This window comes from Sinocyclocheilus anshuiensis, unplaced genomic scaffold (genome assembly GCF_001515605.1).
Source record: "Sinocyclocheilus anshuiensis isolate Anshui unplaced genomic scaffold, SAMN03320099.WGS_v1.1 scaffold436, whole genome shotgun sequence".
In the NCBI taxonomy this organism is placed as follows: Eukaryota; Metazoa; Chordata; class Actinopteri; order Cypriniformes; family Cyprinidae; genus Sinocyclocheilus; species Sinocyclocheilus anshuiensis.
This window is the reverse complement of record NW_015560618.1, coordinates 3,159,833-3,175,363: the sequence shown is the minus strand read 5'-3', so window position 1 is coordinate 3,175,363 and position 15,531 is coordinate 3,159,833. Positions and strand designations below refer to the sequence as shown.

General features: G+C 35.5%; 1 protein-coding gene across 3 annotated transcripts in view; it reads right to left on the bottom strand.

Annotated features, from left to right (window-relative positions):
• Positions 1 to 829: 829 nt before the first annotated feature.
• Positions 830 to 15,531, bottom strand: part of LOC107681778 (abl interactor 1-like) — a 20,184-nt gene continuing 5,482 nt past the window's right edge. The window contains exons 2-11 of one of the 3 annotated variants that reach the window (XM_016478102.1): positions 13,541 to 13,708; positions 10,206 to 10,382; positions 6,387 to 6,401; positions 5,905 to 6,011; positions 5,552 to 5,692; positions 4,290 to 4,387; positions 3,813 to 4,025; positions 2,431 to 2,517; positions 1,614 to 1,799; positions 830 to 1,482 (exon numbers count right to left, since the gene is read on the bottom strand). In XM_016478102.1, coding sequence (XP_016333588.1) covers positions 1,307 to 1,482; positions 1,614 to 1,799; positions 2,431 to 2,517; positions 3,813 to 4,025; positions 4,290 to 4,387; positions 5,552 to 5,692; positions 5,905 to 6,011; positions 6,387 to 6,401; positions 10,206 to 10,382; positions 13,541 to 13,708 — 1,368 coding nt within the window. In that variant the 3' untranslated portion in view covers positions 830 to 1,306. Of the gene's footprint in view, positions 1,483 to 1,613; positions 1,800 to 2,430; positions 2,518 to 3,812; positions 4,026 to 4,289; positions 4,388 to 5,551; positions 5,693 to 5,904; positions 6,012 to 6,386; positions 6,402 to 10,205; positions 10,383 to 13,204; positions 13,355 to 13,540; positions 13,709 to 15,531 lie in introns of those variants that run through there. The other 2 variants (XM_016478104.1, XM_016478103.1) reach the window with 2 other exon arrangements.

Here is a 15,531-nt window from a genome sequence, read left to right as displayed (position 1 = left end):
CTTGATTTTTTTTTCATGAAATCTAAATTCAGCAAAACTTCTGAACTGGCCAAAACAGAAAGACAAATTCAGCTTTGCATGGTCCCCCTACATGAAATATACAATCACAGAAACTGATTTCTGCTACTTTATGTAACAAACACGAATCTGTGGGCAATGCTAGAGACTGGTTCCGCTAGTGAGCCAGTGTCGCCCGCTCAGTGCAACATAATAAAGTTCACAATACTTCAGCAGTTTCAACAAAAACACCATCAAAGACCAGCTTGGCACAGTTTATACTCGTAGTATATGGGTGAATCTCATGAAAACATGTCTAGGTCACAAAAGAAAAAGAATTGTTTTGCATAAAGGAAACGATGCCTGTAGGACCATCAAGAATTTTTGCATGTAACTTTTTTTTCTTCTTAGAATTCCCATTATTGATTATCATTACTGTAATAAATGTTTTTTCATACTTAAATCAGCATAAATTAATGGCAGTACAAGAAAGATATTACAGCGATGAGAATTAGATTTATTTATTTTTTTTACTTTGCATTATAGTAAAAATTTTGGGGAAAATGTGCTTAATTGTCATGAAAATAATGCCATAATGAAAAAAATAGGCATCATTGTCTATGAGTAAAATATAATTCGTAATGATCATTTCTTTAGTCTATTTTGGGGTGATATATATATATATAGTGTGGTCATGTTTTTGACAGGTTTATGAAATTTAGTCTGATATGCAGGAGAATCTCTGCACATTACTGCATCGGTCTTTTCCCTCACCTTACAGTCATGAGCAAAAATGATTAGCCAAAACATTAGCAAAACCCGAAGGCAAAACGTAGGTAAAGACGTAATTGTCATTTTTATATTGTCGCCTAATTATTTACCAGGCATTATAATATTCCAGAAATGACATTCAAACATTTCTTCCTCACGGTAAAGGAAGAGCTTGACAGTTTAGATAAAAAACAAGAAAAAAAAAGGTTTTGGAAAAATCAAAACTAACTAGCCCTAGCGGACACTTGGCAAATACGGGTCTCTATACGATGACAAAACACGCACAAAAACAAACACTAGCAACAGCCTACAGGCAACGTCTCACTGTAATATATGTACAAAACATATGAGGCAACCTAAGCAGAAAGCAGCGAGACTTGTTTCTTTTCATATTCTTCTGTCTCCTCAAACCTTGAGCACTGCAGATGCTTGGATACATTGGCGATTGGACGAAAACAAACATTCAGTCATATCCTAATGCACTTTGCAATGTTTGTAACTGATTGGCTGCATTGCACGCCGTCTCTGGGATTTAGCATTAGTCAGCGTAGTGCATGATGGACTCGACGTAGTTGCCAGGAAACAGTCCGGTCACACCATTACTCACGCCCTCGAACCATCCGTCATCATTTTTCTTGATGATGTAGATGATGGCGCCCTCCATGAAGGACAGCTCATCATCTTTGTCCTTTGCGTAGTCATAGATGGCCACCACTGAAACGGAGCAGACACGGTTAGTATGACATGGGTTATTTATCTATCTGTCTATCGATCCATCCATCTATGAAGGTCCTTCATTGTAGAGGGAGAAAATGTCAGCTCAAAGGCAGAGGGCGCTCTCTTACCCTTCTCTAAGTAGGATTTTGGGGCCCAGTGAGGGTCTCCATCAGCATAGGGGTCATTGTATTGCACCAGAGCTGCGTCTTCTTCATCATAATCTACAGGTGGAGGTGGAGGAGGCGGAGCTGCTTCCTCAAACAAGGGCGTGTCCTCAGGTAGCGGAGGAGGGGGTGGAGACGGGCTGTCTGTTACTGGAGGACAAAGACGAGGGGAAACCCTCACTATGACATAATTCAGTTTTAATGTCAGAATCCTACATTTAGAAATGCTTCTCTTAATATTGACGGTGGCACAGTACACATTACATTTAAAGTAAAGCAATCAAATAATTCCCGGGTACAAGAAAATGTTAAGAAAACACTTTTTAATCTTTTTTAAATATTGTAACAAAACAGTTTCACATGTGTATACTATAATTCCTCAACGGATCAATTTTTTGTTACATTCTTTCTAAGAAATAATAAAAAGAGATGCCAATAACACATAAAAATATTACAATTAATTTAGAAATTAAAAACATATTAATCATGTATGTATGAATTTTGTTTTGAATAAATTAAATCAATAGACTGTCATTGACCCTACAGATGAGCAATATAAATAATGATGTTTACCTTAGAAAACACCACCAATAAAAAGCTATATTATTATATATATACAGTTTAAATTCCATCTATTCAAAATATCTATATTTTAATAAATAGAAATATTAAATGTAAAATTTCAGGTTCGGAGAATAATTCAGACAGTGCAGGCTGCAGGTAGGTGAACGGAGACCATATGTGACGGTCTATGCACTATGCTTCTGTGTGCATTACTCACTGTTCTCCTGAACTCTGGCCACAAAGCCAGTGAGAGGAATCTGGGGCGTCAGCTGCGCCAAGGGAGGAGGTGGTGGAGCGACAGACACTGGAGTCACACGGAGCGCAGATGCACACACACACATTCATACACATTCATACACATTCAGCCAGACAGACCGATGATAACAGGCAAAAACAAGCCCAAAGAGTTACACACAGGCAGATAAACAGACAGAAGGTAAAAGCCGTTGTGTGTTATTGTGACATGAAGAGATGAAAAGCAGAAAAGCAGGCAGATCATCGGTTACTAGGTCTGCTAGTAACCTCTTTTATTACAGAGAAGTGATTGGTGCTGCTAGTGGCTAAGAAATTACACATTTGAGCTTGATATTTGTTATCTAATGCAATGGCATTCAGTGCAAATTAAAGGTATAATTCACCCAAAAACAAACATTTGCTGTTAATTTACTCATCCTCAGGCCATTCAAGATGTAGGTGACTTTTTTTTTTTTTTTCAGTAGAACAGTAAAGAAGGTTCTTTGTGATTTATAAAATTCAAGTCAATGGCTACTGTCATTTTTGAGAGTCAAAATTAATACCCGTGGCTCCTGATGATATATTGAGGTCTTATGAAGCGAAACGATTGGTCTGTGCAAGAAACTGAACATTATTTACAACATTATTAGCTGCAATCCAGAGCCTCAACCAAACAGGGAAATCTGATTATTTTCAGTGAACTGGTTCTTTCAGACAGTTCGTTTCAATGAATAAAGGTTCTAATAACTGATTAACCAGTTCGTTTACGAAATAAAAAAATGACATCCGCAATTATATTAATAAAGTACCATATAATGATGTGAAACATAGGTGTTTTACCATGTGTAAAGCATATAAAGTTAATAAACTACTCCTAATCAACTCACCTTTTTACATAAACCATGAGAAACAAAAATACAAACAAACAAAAAAAAACATTAATTTCGCCCGAACCAGACATTACTCCGGATCGTTTGCCTGAGGCTACAGATAATAATGTTATAAATAATGTTCAGTTTCTTGCACAAACTGATTGTTTCGCTTCATAAGACCTTAATATATTGTCGGGAGTCACGGGGATTAATTTTTTGTGGCCTGATAAGCTTTTTTTTGACTCTCAGTAAGACAGTAGCTGATGAATTGCATTTTATGAATTACCAAGAACCACGGTTTCAGTTAAAAACCTGCTTTATTGTTCTACTAAAGAAAAAAACACCTACATCTTGAATGGCCTGAGGGTGAGTAAATGAACAGTAAAATGTAATTTTTGAACTATCATTCATGATTGGATGAACTATCCCTTTAGTTGTCCAAGTACTTTTTAGGGTCACTAAATATCTCTCCCTAACTTGGAACTGAACTCACTTGTGTTCTGCGGGTATGTGGGACCCCCGTTCAGGTGGGGTTGAGGCACAGAGAACTGGGAGGAGCCGGCAGGGGCGCGCCGGTAGGTGCCGGTGGCTGACACCATAGAGGCAGAGGAAGAAGTGGTAGAGGAATTGTGTCTGGAGATCTGCCGGGAGATTGTTCCAAACTGAGACATCGGGATTGGGCCCAAACCTGGACCTTGAGGAACTACTGTAGACAGGACAGAGGTAAAGGACAGTCACAGAAGATAAGTACAAAAAAATAGATGACTCAATCAGGGGTGGGAGGAATGACCAAAATAACCCGTTTTAAATCTAGCATGGCCACTTGGGCTGGGCGATATGCCCAAAAATATTATCACAATATTTTTTTCCATGTTGATTATCAATGATATCGACATAAATTTGATCATCTTGATATGATGTTGTTCATCGCCCAGCGCTAATGGCCACTGTGAAAAATGTGAGCTGTCACCTGGTGCAATACTGGGAGGTGAGGGTGTTGGCACAGCCAGAGGGATTCCCATACTATTACTGCTGTTCTCTCGCCCGCCGCTGCCTCCACTACTGCCACTGAGACAAAGAAAGACAACAGAGTTACAAAGAGCTATTAAACCAACAAGCATGCATTGTCATAAATTCACAAAGTGGCATCCATTTCTCAGCCCATCAATAAAGTAATTTATGGCACTATCAAAACCTTTTATAACTTGAATCTGGAGAATAAATGTGATAAACCAAAGGTTACTGTTATTTTCAACCTCATTCACCTTCAGTTTTCCTCAGTGAGTATAACAAGCCCGCTGGGAAAGCAATGACAGAGGTGAATCAAGTTTATCAGCAAAGAGAAGAAGACCTCCAGATTTATACTACAGCACCATAGAACTTAAAAAATGACCAATAAATAAGGGTAAGTGAATGCCATAACTTCACTGACACATCAGTGTTTTGAGAAAGGAAAAGGAAATAAAGATGGAGATTACGAGAGTTTAAGGATGTTCCAAAGTTGCACCAACATAAATCTTTTTTAAAGGTTAGAAACACACAGAAGCTAATTTCTGGGCCTTTATTTCTCCTAATCGTGACTTTATATCTCAAAATTTAGACTATTTCTTGTAACTGTAACTGCAAGCTTTAAAAAATATCTTATGTTTGGCTGTTCTGATGGTGTTTTTACATTCTAGCTCTCATGAAAGTCTAAATAAATTGAACTGGACATTTTTGACTTCAGCATACACTACCATTTAAAAGTTTGGGGTTAGTGAGATTTTTTATTTTTATTTGATCAAAAATACAGTAATATTGTGAAATATTCTAACAATTACAAATTTTTTTTTTTTATTATTATTATGATTATTTTTAAATGTAATCTATTCCTGTGATGCAAAACTGAATTTTCAGCAGCTGTTATTCCAGGCTTCAGTTTCACATGAAATTAATCTAGGAAACATTTCTTACTTTTATCAATGTTAAACAGTTGTGCTGCTTAATATTTTAAGGAAACCACATTACATTTTTAAGAGTCTATGATGAACAGAAAACATAAATCTTTTATTAAAAAGTCTTATAAAACGATTTACTGTCACTTTAGATCAATTGAATGCATCCTGGCTGAATAAAAGCATTCATTTCTTTCAACTTTTTGAACAGTAGTGTATATTCCAGTATGCCCAGCACAGTGTCCCATCAGAAGGCCTGTGTTGTCTTGTGAATGTGTTGTGCATGTGTGAGCTGTACCTGTGCGTTCGGGGTCTCTGATTGAGCGAGGCAGTGCGTCCTGGGCTGTTCTGGCTGCCCAGGCGAGCCGGACTGGTCATGTAGTCATTAGGCACCACAGGAGGTTTGACTGGCTCCAGCGTCTTATACGGTGTGTTTCGTCTGGAAAAAAAAACAAAAAAAAACCACACATTTGTTACAGTAGAAACTACATAGAAAAAATGATGATGTTCAGATGCCAGACTCCTAATAACACAAGAATTGTGACAGTACAAATAACAAAATCACATGAGACAGCATATTTTATAACATTCTAATAATGGAGGTACACAAAAACAGCATTGACACATGAAAAGTGTAATATAGTGACTTACCCCAGGGTACCTCTCCCTGCCATGGGTGGGCTTGGGGGCTTCTGTGTGGGTGGGTTAGTCCTGGATAATGTTCCTCCACCTCCCCGAGCTGGCTGGTTATTCCCTTGCTGAAAGACATTTGACAGGGAAAAGAACATGATGACAACCTTTACAGTCATGACAATATCTGTTTATTCTAAATGCTAATCAGTTGCAAACATACAGCATGACGTAAACTACAAAGAAATATTTATACTGAACAAAACCGTAAAATATGATGGTTTTATGATGTGTTGTATGCAGACTGAATTTTACTAAGCCATTACACTCCTACAATGGTACCAGTTTTTCACAAATAAATGAAAAAAGTCTTCTCATATTGAATTATGAAGATGCACTATAATGTTCATTACACAAAAAAAGTTTGATGTTTGGAAATAAAGAACCAGTGGTAGTGATGTAGGAGCCAGAATGCATTGTGGGTTGTGTAAGGCTGTACTTACCTTTGCTTTAAGCCACTAAGTGAAAGCATTAAGGAAGAGAGAAGATAAATCGTGTTATTTAATCACTTTAACGCAATGAAAAAGTGAGAGGAGAAACGAAACAAAAGAGCTTTGAATAAAGATCAAACAAACACTGATCTAATTTGACTGATAGGAATCAAGACAGAGCAGAAAGTCAAAGCTGCTTAGAATGATAATCGCATAAACGTCAGTCATAATTACCATCTAATCAGGTTCATTTACAACAGAAAGCAGAATTATGAATCCAATCAAATGTCTTTTCTAGCTTACACTATTTCTAATTTATAATTATCCCTAATGTTCTTTACTATAACGCGATGTGACAATGGCATGTTTTTTTGTCACAATCACATGTGGATTTATTTTAACATATTACAGATCATTTTAAAAGTTAAAAACCTATAATCGTAGCTGCACAGCAAATATGTTAAAGCTGCAGTCTGTCATTTTTTTGGTTAAAAATGATCCGAAATCAATATTTGAGCAAGTACATAACCAGCCAGAGTTCAAAACTATCGCCTTACTTTAGCCCAATTCACAACGGTTAGTTTATAATAATGTTTTCTAATTTGAGTGGTACGGGTAAGGTTTTCGTGGGAAATTCGAGCATGGCACTGCGTCATTACATCACGTCTGTAAACATAAAAAAGTTGTACTGGCTACTAGGCTATCGCATGCGAGGATCCTGCAGGTGGCCGATCGTTTATAGCCTTTTCTCACAGCAGCCAGAATAATTAAATGTATCATTTTGAGAGTGGATTGTAATCCATAAAGGATTATGTGTTTATGAAACACATGTGAATGAAATTAAATTATATTCCAGTTATAAATGTGCTTCTGATTACAGATATTATATCTGATTACAGTAACTATACCAGATATACATTAATCATTTGAGAATAAAGTATAACAATAATAATAATTTGAACGGTTTGATGTGATATGAGCTAACCGATCTTTAGATTTAATCACCATTGGTAGCGAGATTTATGGTAATGCTTTTTTCCTCAGTTGGTCAGAACAAACGTGGCAGACTTGTTACTTACTTGTTCAGATGGCAATATACGGTGAAAATTCTTATTTGGGTCATATTCCAAGACATAAGCGAGAATCTGTGATTGCGAAGTACAGTAAATATTCACACCAGTGTGGTGACTGACTGCCACACATACTCTTCGGAACATTAGATTAATCCGTGCTGGAGCCGTGCCGACTCACAACCCACGCAAACTAAATAATTCCGCACACAGCTGCAATTCCAGGTTTTCAAACAGAGATGGCGACCAAGAGACAAAACTTACGGACTGCAGCTTTAACCATCATTCAAAGGAAACTGCCTCAAATACGTATTTCACAGAATTGTTGGTATTAGGTCCACAACAATCTAGCTAAGCTAATATGAGTTAATATGCCATAACATTATGGAAAAATTTAATTTTACTCTCCCATACTCCTCAAACATGTTGCTAACAACAATGTATAATACCTTTTTTTAGTAAGTCATTAATAAATATGATATAATGCTTAACAGTACTTGGTAATTGCTTCTGAGTCAAATACGGATATGTAAAAAATATATATAAATATATATTTAATGGATAAAAATCTGACATTTATGACTGAAGTATATACTAACATTTAAAAGCTTGGGGTTGGTAAACTTTTTTTTTTTTTTACGTTTTTGAAAGAAGTCTCTCATGTTCGCCAAATGCAGTAAAGTAATATTGTGAAATATTATAATTTATATATAAAAAAAAAAAATAATAATAATAAATAAATTCTCTCTCTCTCTCTCTATATATATATATATTATGTGTGTTCTATATCTGTTCTGTCTATCCATACATCGATACATACATACATTTATTTATTTATGAGGTAGTTCATTCAGTACCATGGTATATATAAACAGTCCTTACTTTGTTTGTTATTACCTTTTTATTAGGTAAGAATTTTAAATAATTAAAAATTGTAATTTAAACACATTGTTGCAAAAAATACTAGTATGTTTAGTAACATATTACATTTTGCTGTGGTAACATTGAGATTGATAACATTTTTTTTACTAGTACTGTTATTGAATTTTGAAATTTTGGTATCAATCCGACATCCAGCGATTATGATAATGGCAACATAAAGTTGTGACTGATGGCGGAGGAGAGAGGCGTGTCTGGGCATGTCAATCACACGTGAAAGACACAGAGAGAGCATCATTTGATGAGTTAAGTGTCCTAATTACAGAGCCAGTATGAGGGCAGCCTGCGGGCGTTTACTCCGCCAAGGGGGAGCACCAAACTAATGAAGCAGTTGAAACGGGTCTCGGGGTGAGCTGCCGGCACATGCCCTCAAGATCTGCCTCAATTATATGTATAGGGAATGAAAAGGCTGAACAGCTAGTGAATAATGTTGACAACACACCATCCACACCAATCATGGCTTCATCCCATAAAAACCATAAAAGACACATAAAGGTCAAAGTAAAAAGGCAAAGACATCTTTCTTAATTACATCTCAGTTCAGATAGCGACAATCTAATGTGATAACATCGGTAAGAGGGTCCAGAGAGCAATGTCATTATAACAGCTCAGAGCTGACACTGATGGACATGAATAATTTAATAACATGAATATAGTGAGGGAAACCCGAGAGGGGTCTACAAACACACACACATACACACACATGTTGGTTTTTATGGTTTATGAGGACTCTCCATAGGCGTAATGGTTTTTATACTGTTCAAACCGTATTTTCTATTGCCCTACACCTACCCTACCCCTAAACCTACCCCTCACAGGAAACTTTCTGCATTTTTAGATTTTCAAAAAACTTCATTCTGAATGATTTATAAGCCTTTTAAATTACGGGGACACTCAAAATGTCCTCATAAATCACCTTCTCGTTGTAATACCTATGTCATACCCATGTTATTATACAAATTTGTGTCCTCATAAACCACATAAACATGCGCACACACACACACACACACACACACACACACAGTAGATTATGATGGATCAATTTCTTTATCAGTTTGTTGAATCCACTTTTGAATACTGTTAATACTGTAAAGCAGTCAGGTGTAGTTTGCGCATAATTTTTATTCATTTCATCAAGGAAAAGTCATTTCAAAATTATCCAGTCGCGATTCTAAAATGTTTGAACTACACTTAAAGGGATAGTTCACCCAAAAATGAAAATTCTGTCATCATTTACCCTCATGTTGTTCCAAACCTGTATCAGTTTCTTTCTTACTCTGAACACAAAAGAAAATATTCTGAAGAATGTTGGTAACCAAATAATTGATGGTAGCCATTAAATTCAATGGTATGGAAAAAAATACAATTGAAGTCGATGGCTACCGTCAACATTCTTCAATATATCTTCTTTTGTGTTCAGCAGAAGAAAGAAATTCACAGCTTTGGAACAAATGATGACACAATTTTCATTGTTTGAGTTTGAAAACAGCAACATGGTAGAAATAACAGGTTCTCTTATATTTTATTGTATATTAACTAGTCACATTTTATTCCAACATTGGATTCTTTTTTACCTTTTTCTGTACGCTTTAAACAGTTTTTTCCCCATCAAATAAATTATTATATGTAGTATGTACTGACTTGAGGTCTTGTATTTTTTTCTTGGTTTATATAAAAAAAAAGGTTCTCTAAGCTAACAAGTCAACATTAATTATACATGATGTGACTTTTGATTTATAATTTCTTCAAAAACCCTAAACCTAAGTATGAACAATAGTAAGAATGATGCTTGTCTAGTGAACATCAAACATGCCAAACTTACTTTAACACCGTGCCCCACATCATCCAGCAGGGTGTAATCTATGGGCTTCCTGATGTAGCGCACGGGCCGCTCCATGTTGCCGGGGGCGATGATTTTGTGGGTCCGAGATGTGTTTTTGTTGGTGGTAAGGATCCCGATCTCTCGTCTAGCAACTTTTTCTTTATGAATGTCCACAGTCTAAGTGAAAGTCAAGGATGAAATTTTGAATTGTAAATATATCATATCCGTGTATATACTGCTTAAATTGTGTATGAATGATGTGTGAATACTAATGAAATGTGACCTCATTAGTATTCGTAGGCGATTTTTATGTAAAGCGAGGTTCTTGCACATATATATTTGGATAGGTACAGATAAATTGAATGACATTAAACATCTTTAATGAATCTCATTATACATAATTACAGTAATTCAAATAATTCAGTATCTATTGAATTTAACAGGGAATTCATATAAATCTGTCTATACATAAAATTATTTATATTTTAGAACGTCTAATTACTGATACATTTTAAATTTGTATAAACTGTTCAAAAGTTGGGGTCAGTACGTTTTTTTTTTTTTTTACTTTGAAATTTGTATTTTTATTCAGCAAGGATGCAATAAATTAATTAAAAGTGACAGAAGACACATTTATAATGATTTATAAAAAAATCTATTTTAAATAAATGCAGTTCTATTGAACTTTCTGTTTGCCAGTTCAACACTGATAATAATAAATGCTTCTTGAGCACCAAATCAGAATATTTTAAGAATGATTTCTGAAGGATTATATGACACTGAAGATTGGAGTAATGGCAAAAAGTGTAATAATATTTCACAATATTAATATTTTCACTGTGTTTTTTTTTTTATCAAATAAATCCAGCTTTGGTGAACATAAAAACATTATATACTTTAAATGTAGAATAAATATAATTTTTGAAGGTTTGTTTATTATGTATTATATAAGTAATAACACAATTTTGGAACAAATGTACATTTTACATACAAATACCTTTTATGATCTCCTAATCTGCTCATAAAATCAGATTCTCACACTTTTCTTTGTTTTGTTTGTGAACTTACAAGGAATTTGAATTTTCACTGACCATTCAGATAGCTTTGATTCAGAATCCAATATTTTAGAACAATTTCTCACTGGATCAAGTGTTATTGGCATTATGTTGGGATCTGAGACTTTGCCATTTTTGACATAATTTGCCTGCCATTTGTGTCTATCTTCTTAGAGACAAGTGGTGGCAAACTAGTTCACAGGACCCTTTTAACTTCAGAAGGCGGCAAATCATTAGATCTAGTTTCCATTAAGGCTCTGCAAATCTACTCTAGCACATAATAATGGAACGGGATCTCTTATTACCCTTAATAAACACACTCCATCTCCCACTTTGGATGAAAGAATTCACTCCTACATTGTGTTCAAATGGTGATGCATGTACAGAGGAGACTAAAAGTGTCTGAGTTGCTCTTTACAAATCACGGCTTACAGTAAAAGTAATCCCTTACTTTACTTTTTCAAGGGAAAAGTAATTAAATTACAGTAACTAATTACAGAGTATTGCTTTAATTTCAATTAGTAGCAGCTCTGATTTCAGGCAGAATTACTATAAGAAGATTGTGTTCTTTACTGTGGTCGCAAATTAGTTGTGTCATTGTAAAAAATTTTTTTTTTTTTAAATACTAGTATCATGGAAAGGATTTTGGTCATTTACCTACCTCCAAGCAATTTAAACAGGGAGCAGCCAGAAGGTTTTAATAATAACATTTACATTATTGTCAAATATTTTTTACAACTGTTGTGTTTATTTAAATTTTATTTTATTTTTAACTGAGTGAACGAACAAATGAATAAATGCCAAGTGAATTTTATAATAGTTTTTAACTTTGCATGTGTGCGATAAACAGTGTGTAAAATTGGAGAATCATGTTCAATCCAGTATATTGGTAAAAAACATTGTAGGTGATATTTTTGTCTCTTTGTTTTAAAAGCACAATATGTAAGATTTAATATCCAAACACCACTTGCACAGTGTGATATATTTCATGCAGTTGTGTACTTACGTTATCCCAAAAGTTCCCAAGGATTTGTAAATCCAGAGAAATTCCCATTTTAAATAATGACTCGTCCCTGGTCATTGTCGCCTATCAATGATGTAATATCCGCACTATCCTCGGTTTCCGCTTATAGAAACTAAAAATAAAAAAAATGCTGCTGTACAGTTAAACTAAATTCATTACGGCTGTCGCGAATAAAATAGAAATGAAATTAAAAGTGTTGACTGCTGCATTCAATTTAGATTTGCTCAATGTTTCTTTTTCCGCGTTTTAAAAGTGTTACGCATTATAACCAATCACCCACGACTCTGTTGAGTTTATGAATGCAATGGCCAATCAGAGGCGTCCAGATGAGTCATCATCACCAGATGCAATGTTGCCAAGTCCGCAGGAATTAGGCTACTTTAACACTGTTGCCGCGGTTGTTTTTCATGTCCGCGGGTTGAAGCGACTCCAATAACATGATATTTATCACCTGGAATGCGAATTTTAGCAGGGGAACCCCGCCAAAAAACTTGTATTTTACCCCCAGTAACACGATTTTTAACTGGGGACCCCCTCAAAACACGATTGGGCTAGTTTTGAGTAGCGATTGGGCGGGTTTTCTTGTGAAAACCTGGCAACCCTGACCAGATGAGTTTTTTGTTCACTGCACGCGCTCGCTGACTGAACTCTGCTGCCACGCGAATTCTCTCATCATAAACAACAAAGTGCAGATGTACGTATGATGTAAGTAAGAGATTCATTCATCAAACCGTGTATAGTCAGCTTTACTGCTTATAAGGGGAGTTTTTTGAGAGTGCTTAAACTCGTGCTAGACTGAAGTCAGTCATAATATTCATTAAACCTGTAAATGTTCTTTGCTCGCTTTCTCTGCATAATTTATTCGCTGTTTGAATAACTGTGGAAGGTACATACAGGTAATTTAAAAAATCATTCATTACCTCATCCGTGATCATGATTCGTGAATTCCATACATCTCTGGATGGTGACAACAACATCTGCCATCGTTCCACTCTCCTTCATAGCGTCATCAAGCTTCGCCTTTGTTATTGTTTTGAAAATGCGACCTCTAGCGGCAAAAACTTACATATTGTGCCTTTAAGTTCTGGATTTATAACAATGAAAGAAAAAATTCAGCTTAAACCTTGATTCTACATTTTTCACTGTTTTAAAAGTAGTCAGAAGATAACTGGTCTTTTTTTTAATCTCTAATGAATGCCGGGTAAGGAAGGAACACCTGGTTGTGTTTTGATGGTGTTGTGGTGCCCAGGGCTGACCTGAGAGATGTGGTTGATGGAGGACTCCATCCTTCGCAGCTGTGAAGCCTGAATATCCAACAGCTGCAGCACATTGTTGGCTAAGGCATTGATCTGATAGGCCACGCTCGCCAGGGACTGGGTGGTGTAGGCTTTGGTCTCCTCAAGGGCTTTCCTCTTGTCTTGTGCCTAAGCAGAGAATACAAAATAATGATACTGCAAGTTTTAAAGACACCGTTGCACAAAAATGAAAATTCTGTCATCAGTTACTTGCCCTCATGTCATTCCAAAGCGGTTTGATTTTCTTTCTTTTGCAGAACACAAAAGTATTTTGAAGAATGTTGGTAACCAAACAGTTTTGGTGACCATTGACTTCCACTGTATGGACAAGAAACACTGAAATATTTCTCAAAATATATTATTTTATGTTCCACGAAAAAAAAAGATGTTCCTTCCTAAGGTGCTTGTGAAAAATAGTTTCAACCCAATCATCCACAAGAAATGATTTCCCAAACTAAAAGCTGTTGTGCCTTTGTGAATGATGATGATTCCTAATGGACTCTACAGGAAATATTACATCAGATCAGACTGTCATGTGGAAAAAGACATGGGCTTTCCAAAGAAAGGTCAGTGACTCTCAGAGCGACAACGAGAAGAGATGGGTAAGTAACATACTAGATAAAGGTTCTGCAGGATTATCCATTATAAGTGTACTACTGTTCAAAGGTTTTGGGTCAGGATGATTTTTTTCTAAAAGAAATGGATACTTTTATTCAGCGAGGATGAGTTCTTTAAAAGTGACAGTAAAGTAATTTATAAAGTTGCAAAAGATTTTCATTTCAAATAAATGCTGTTCTTTTGAACTTTCTATTCATCGAAGAATCCTGAAGAAATGTACCATGGTGTCCACAAAAATATGAAGTAGTACAACTGTTAGCACAACATTGATCAATAAGACATATTTTTAAGTAAATCAGCACATTAGAATGATTTCTGAAGGATCATGTGACAGAGTAATGATGCTTAAAATTCAGCTTTGCATCACAAGGAATAGCTTATATTTTTAAAAATATGTAAAAATATCAAAATAGAAAAGTTTTTTTTAATTGTAATAATATTTTGCAATATTTTACAACATTATTTCTTTATTTTAATATGCTTTTTCTATCAAATAAATGCAAACTTGGTGAGCATAAAAGACTTTTCAAAAACATAAAAAAAATCTTAACAACCGTACGGTAATATATACTGTAAATTGCTTTAAATAAACACATCTACCATTTAAAAAAAAAAAAGGTCACTAAAATCTGGATAATAGAATGATACAATTTTAAAGGGTTAGTTCACCCAAAAATGAAAATTAGCACATAAATTACTCACCCCCAAGGCATCCTAGGTGTATATGACTTTCTTCTTTCAGACTAATCCAGTCGGAGTTATATTAAAAATGGTCTTTGATCTTTCAAGCTGTTTCATGCCACTCAGCGGGTGTTGCATGCATCAGTCCAAAAGAAGTGAAATAAAAAGCGCCCATCCATAAAAAAAAGTGTCTCACACGGCTCTGGGGGATGAACAAAGGCCTCCTGTAGCGAATTGATGCATTTTTGTAAGAAAAATAAAATATTCAAAACGTAATAATCACTTTAATGTAGCTTGCGCCAACAGTTGTACACAGAAGCAGCTCCGGGAGCATGACGTATGAGGTCAGAGTTGCACATGCGCCGGTGAGTCTCGTGAAAACCAATGTTTGTTTACAGGAGCAAGGGAAGCAAAGTTTCCTTACTTTAGCAAATAAAGTGATTATTATGTTTTGAATATGGATATTTTTCTTACAAAAACGCATCAATTCGCTACAGGAAGCCTTTGTTCATCCCCCAGAGCCGTGTGAGACACTTTTTTTTTTATGGATGGGCGCTTTTTATTTCCCTTCTTTTGGGCTGAAGCACTGCAACACCCGCTGAGTGCCATGAAACAGCTTGAAAGATCAAAGACAATTTTTAATATAACTCCGA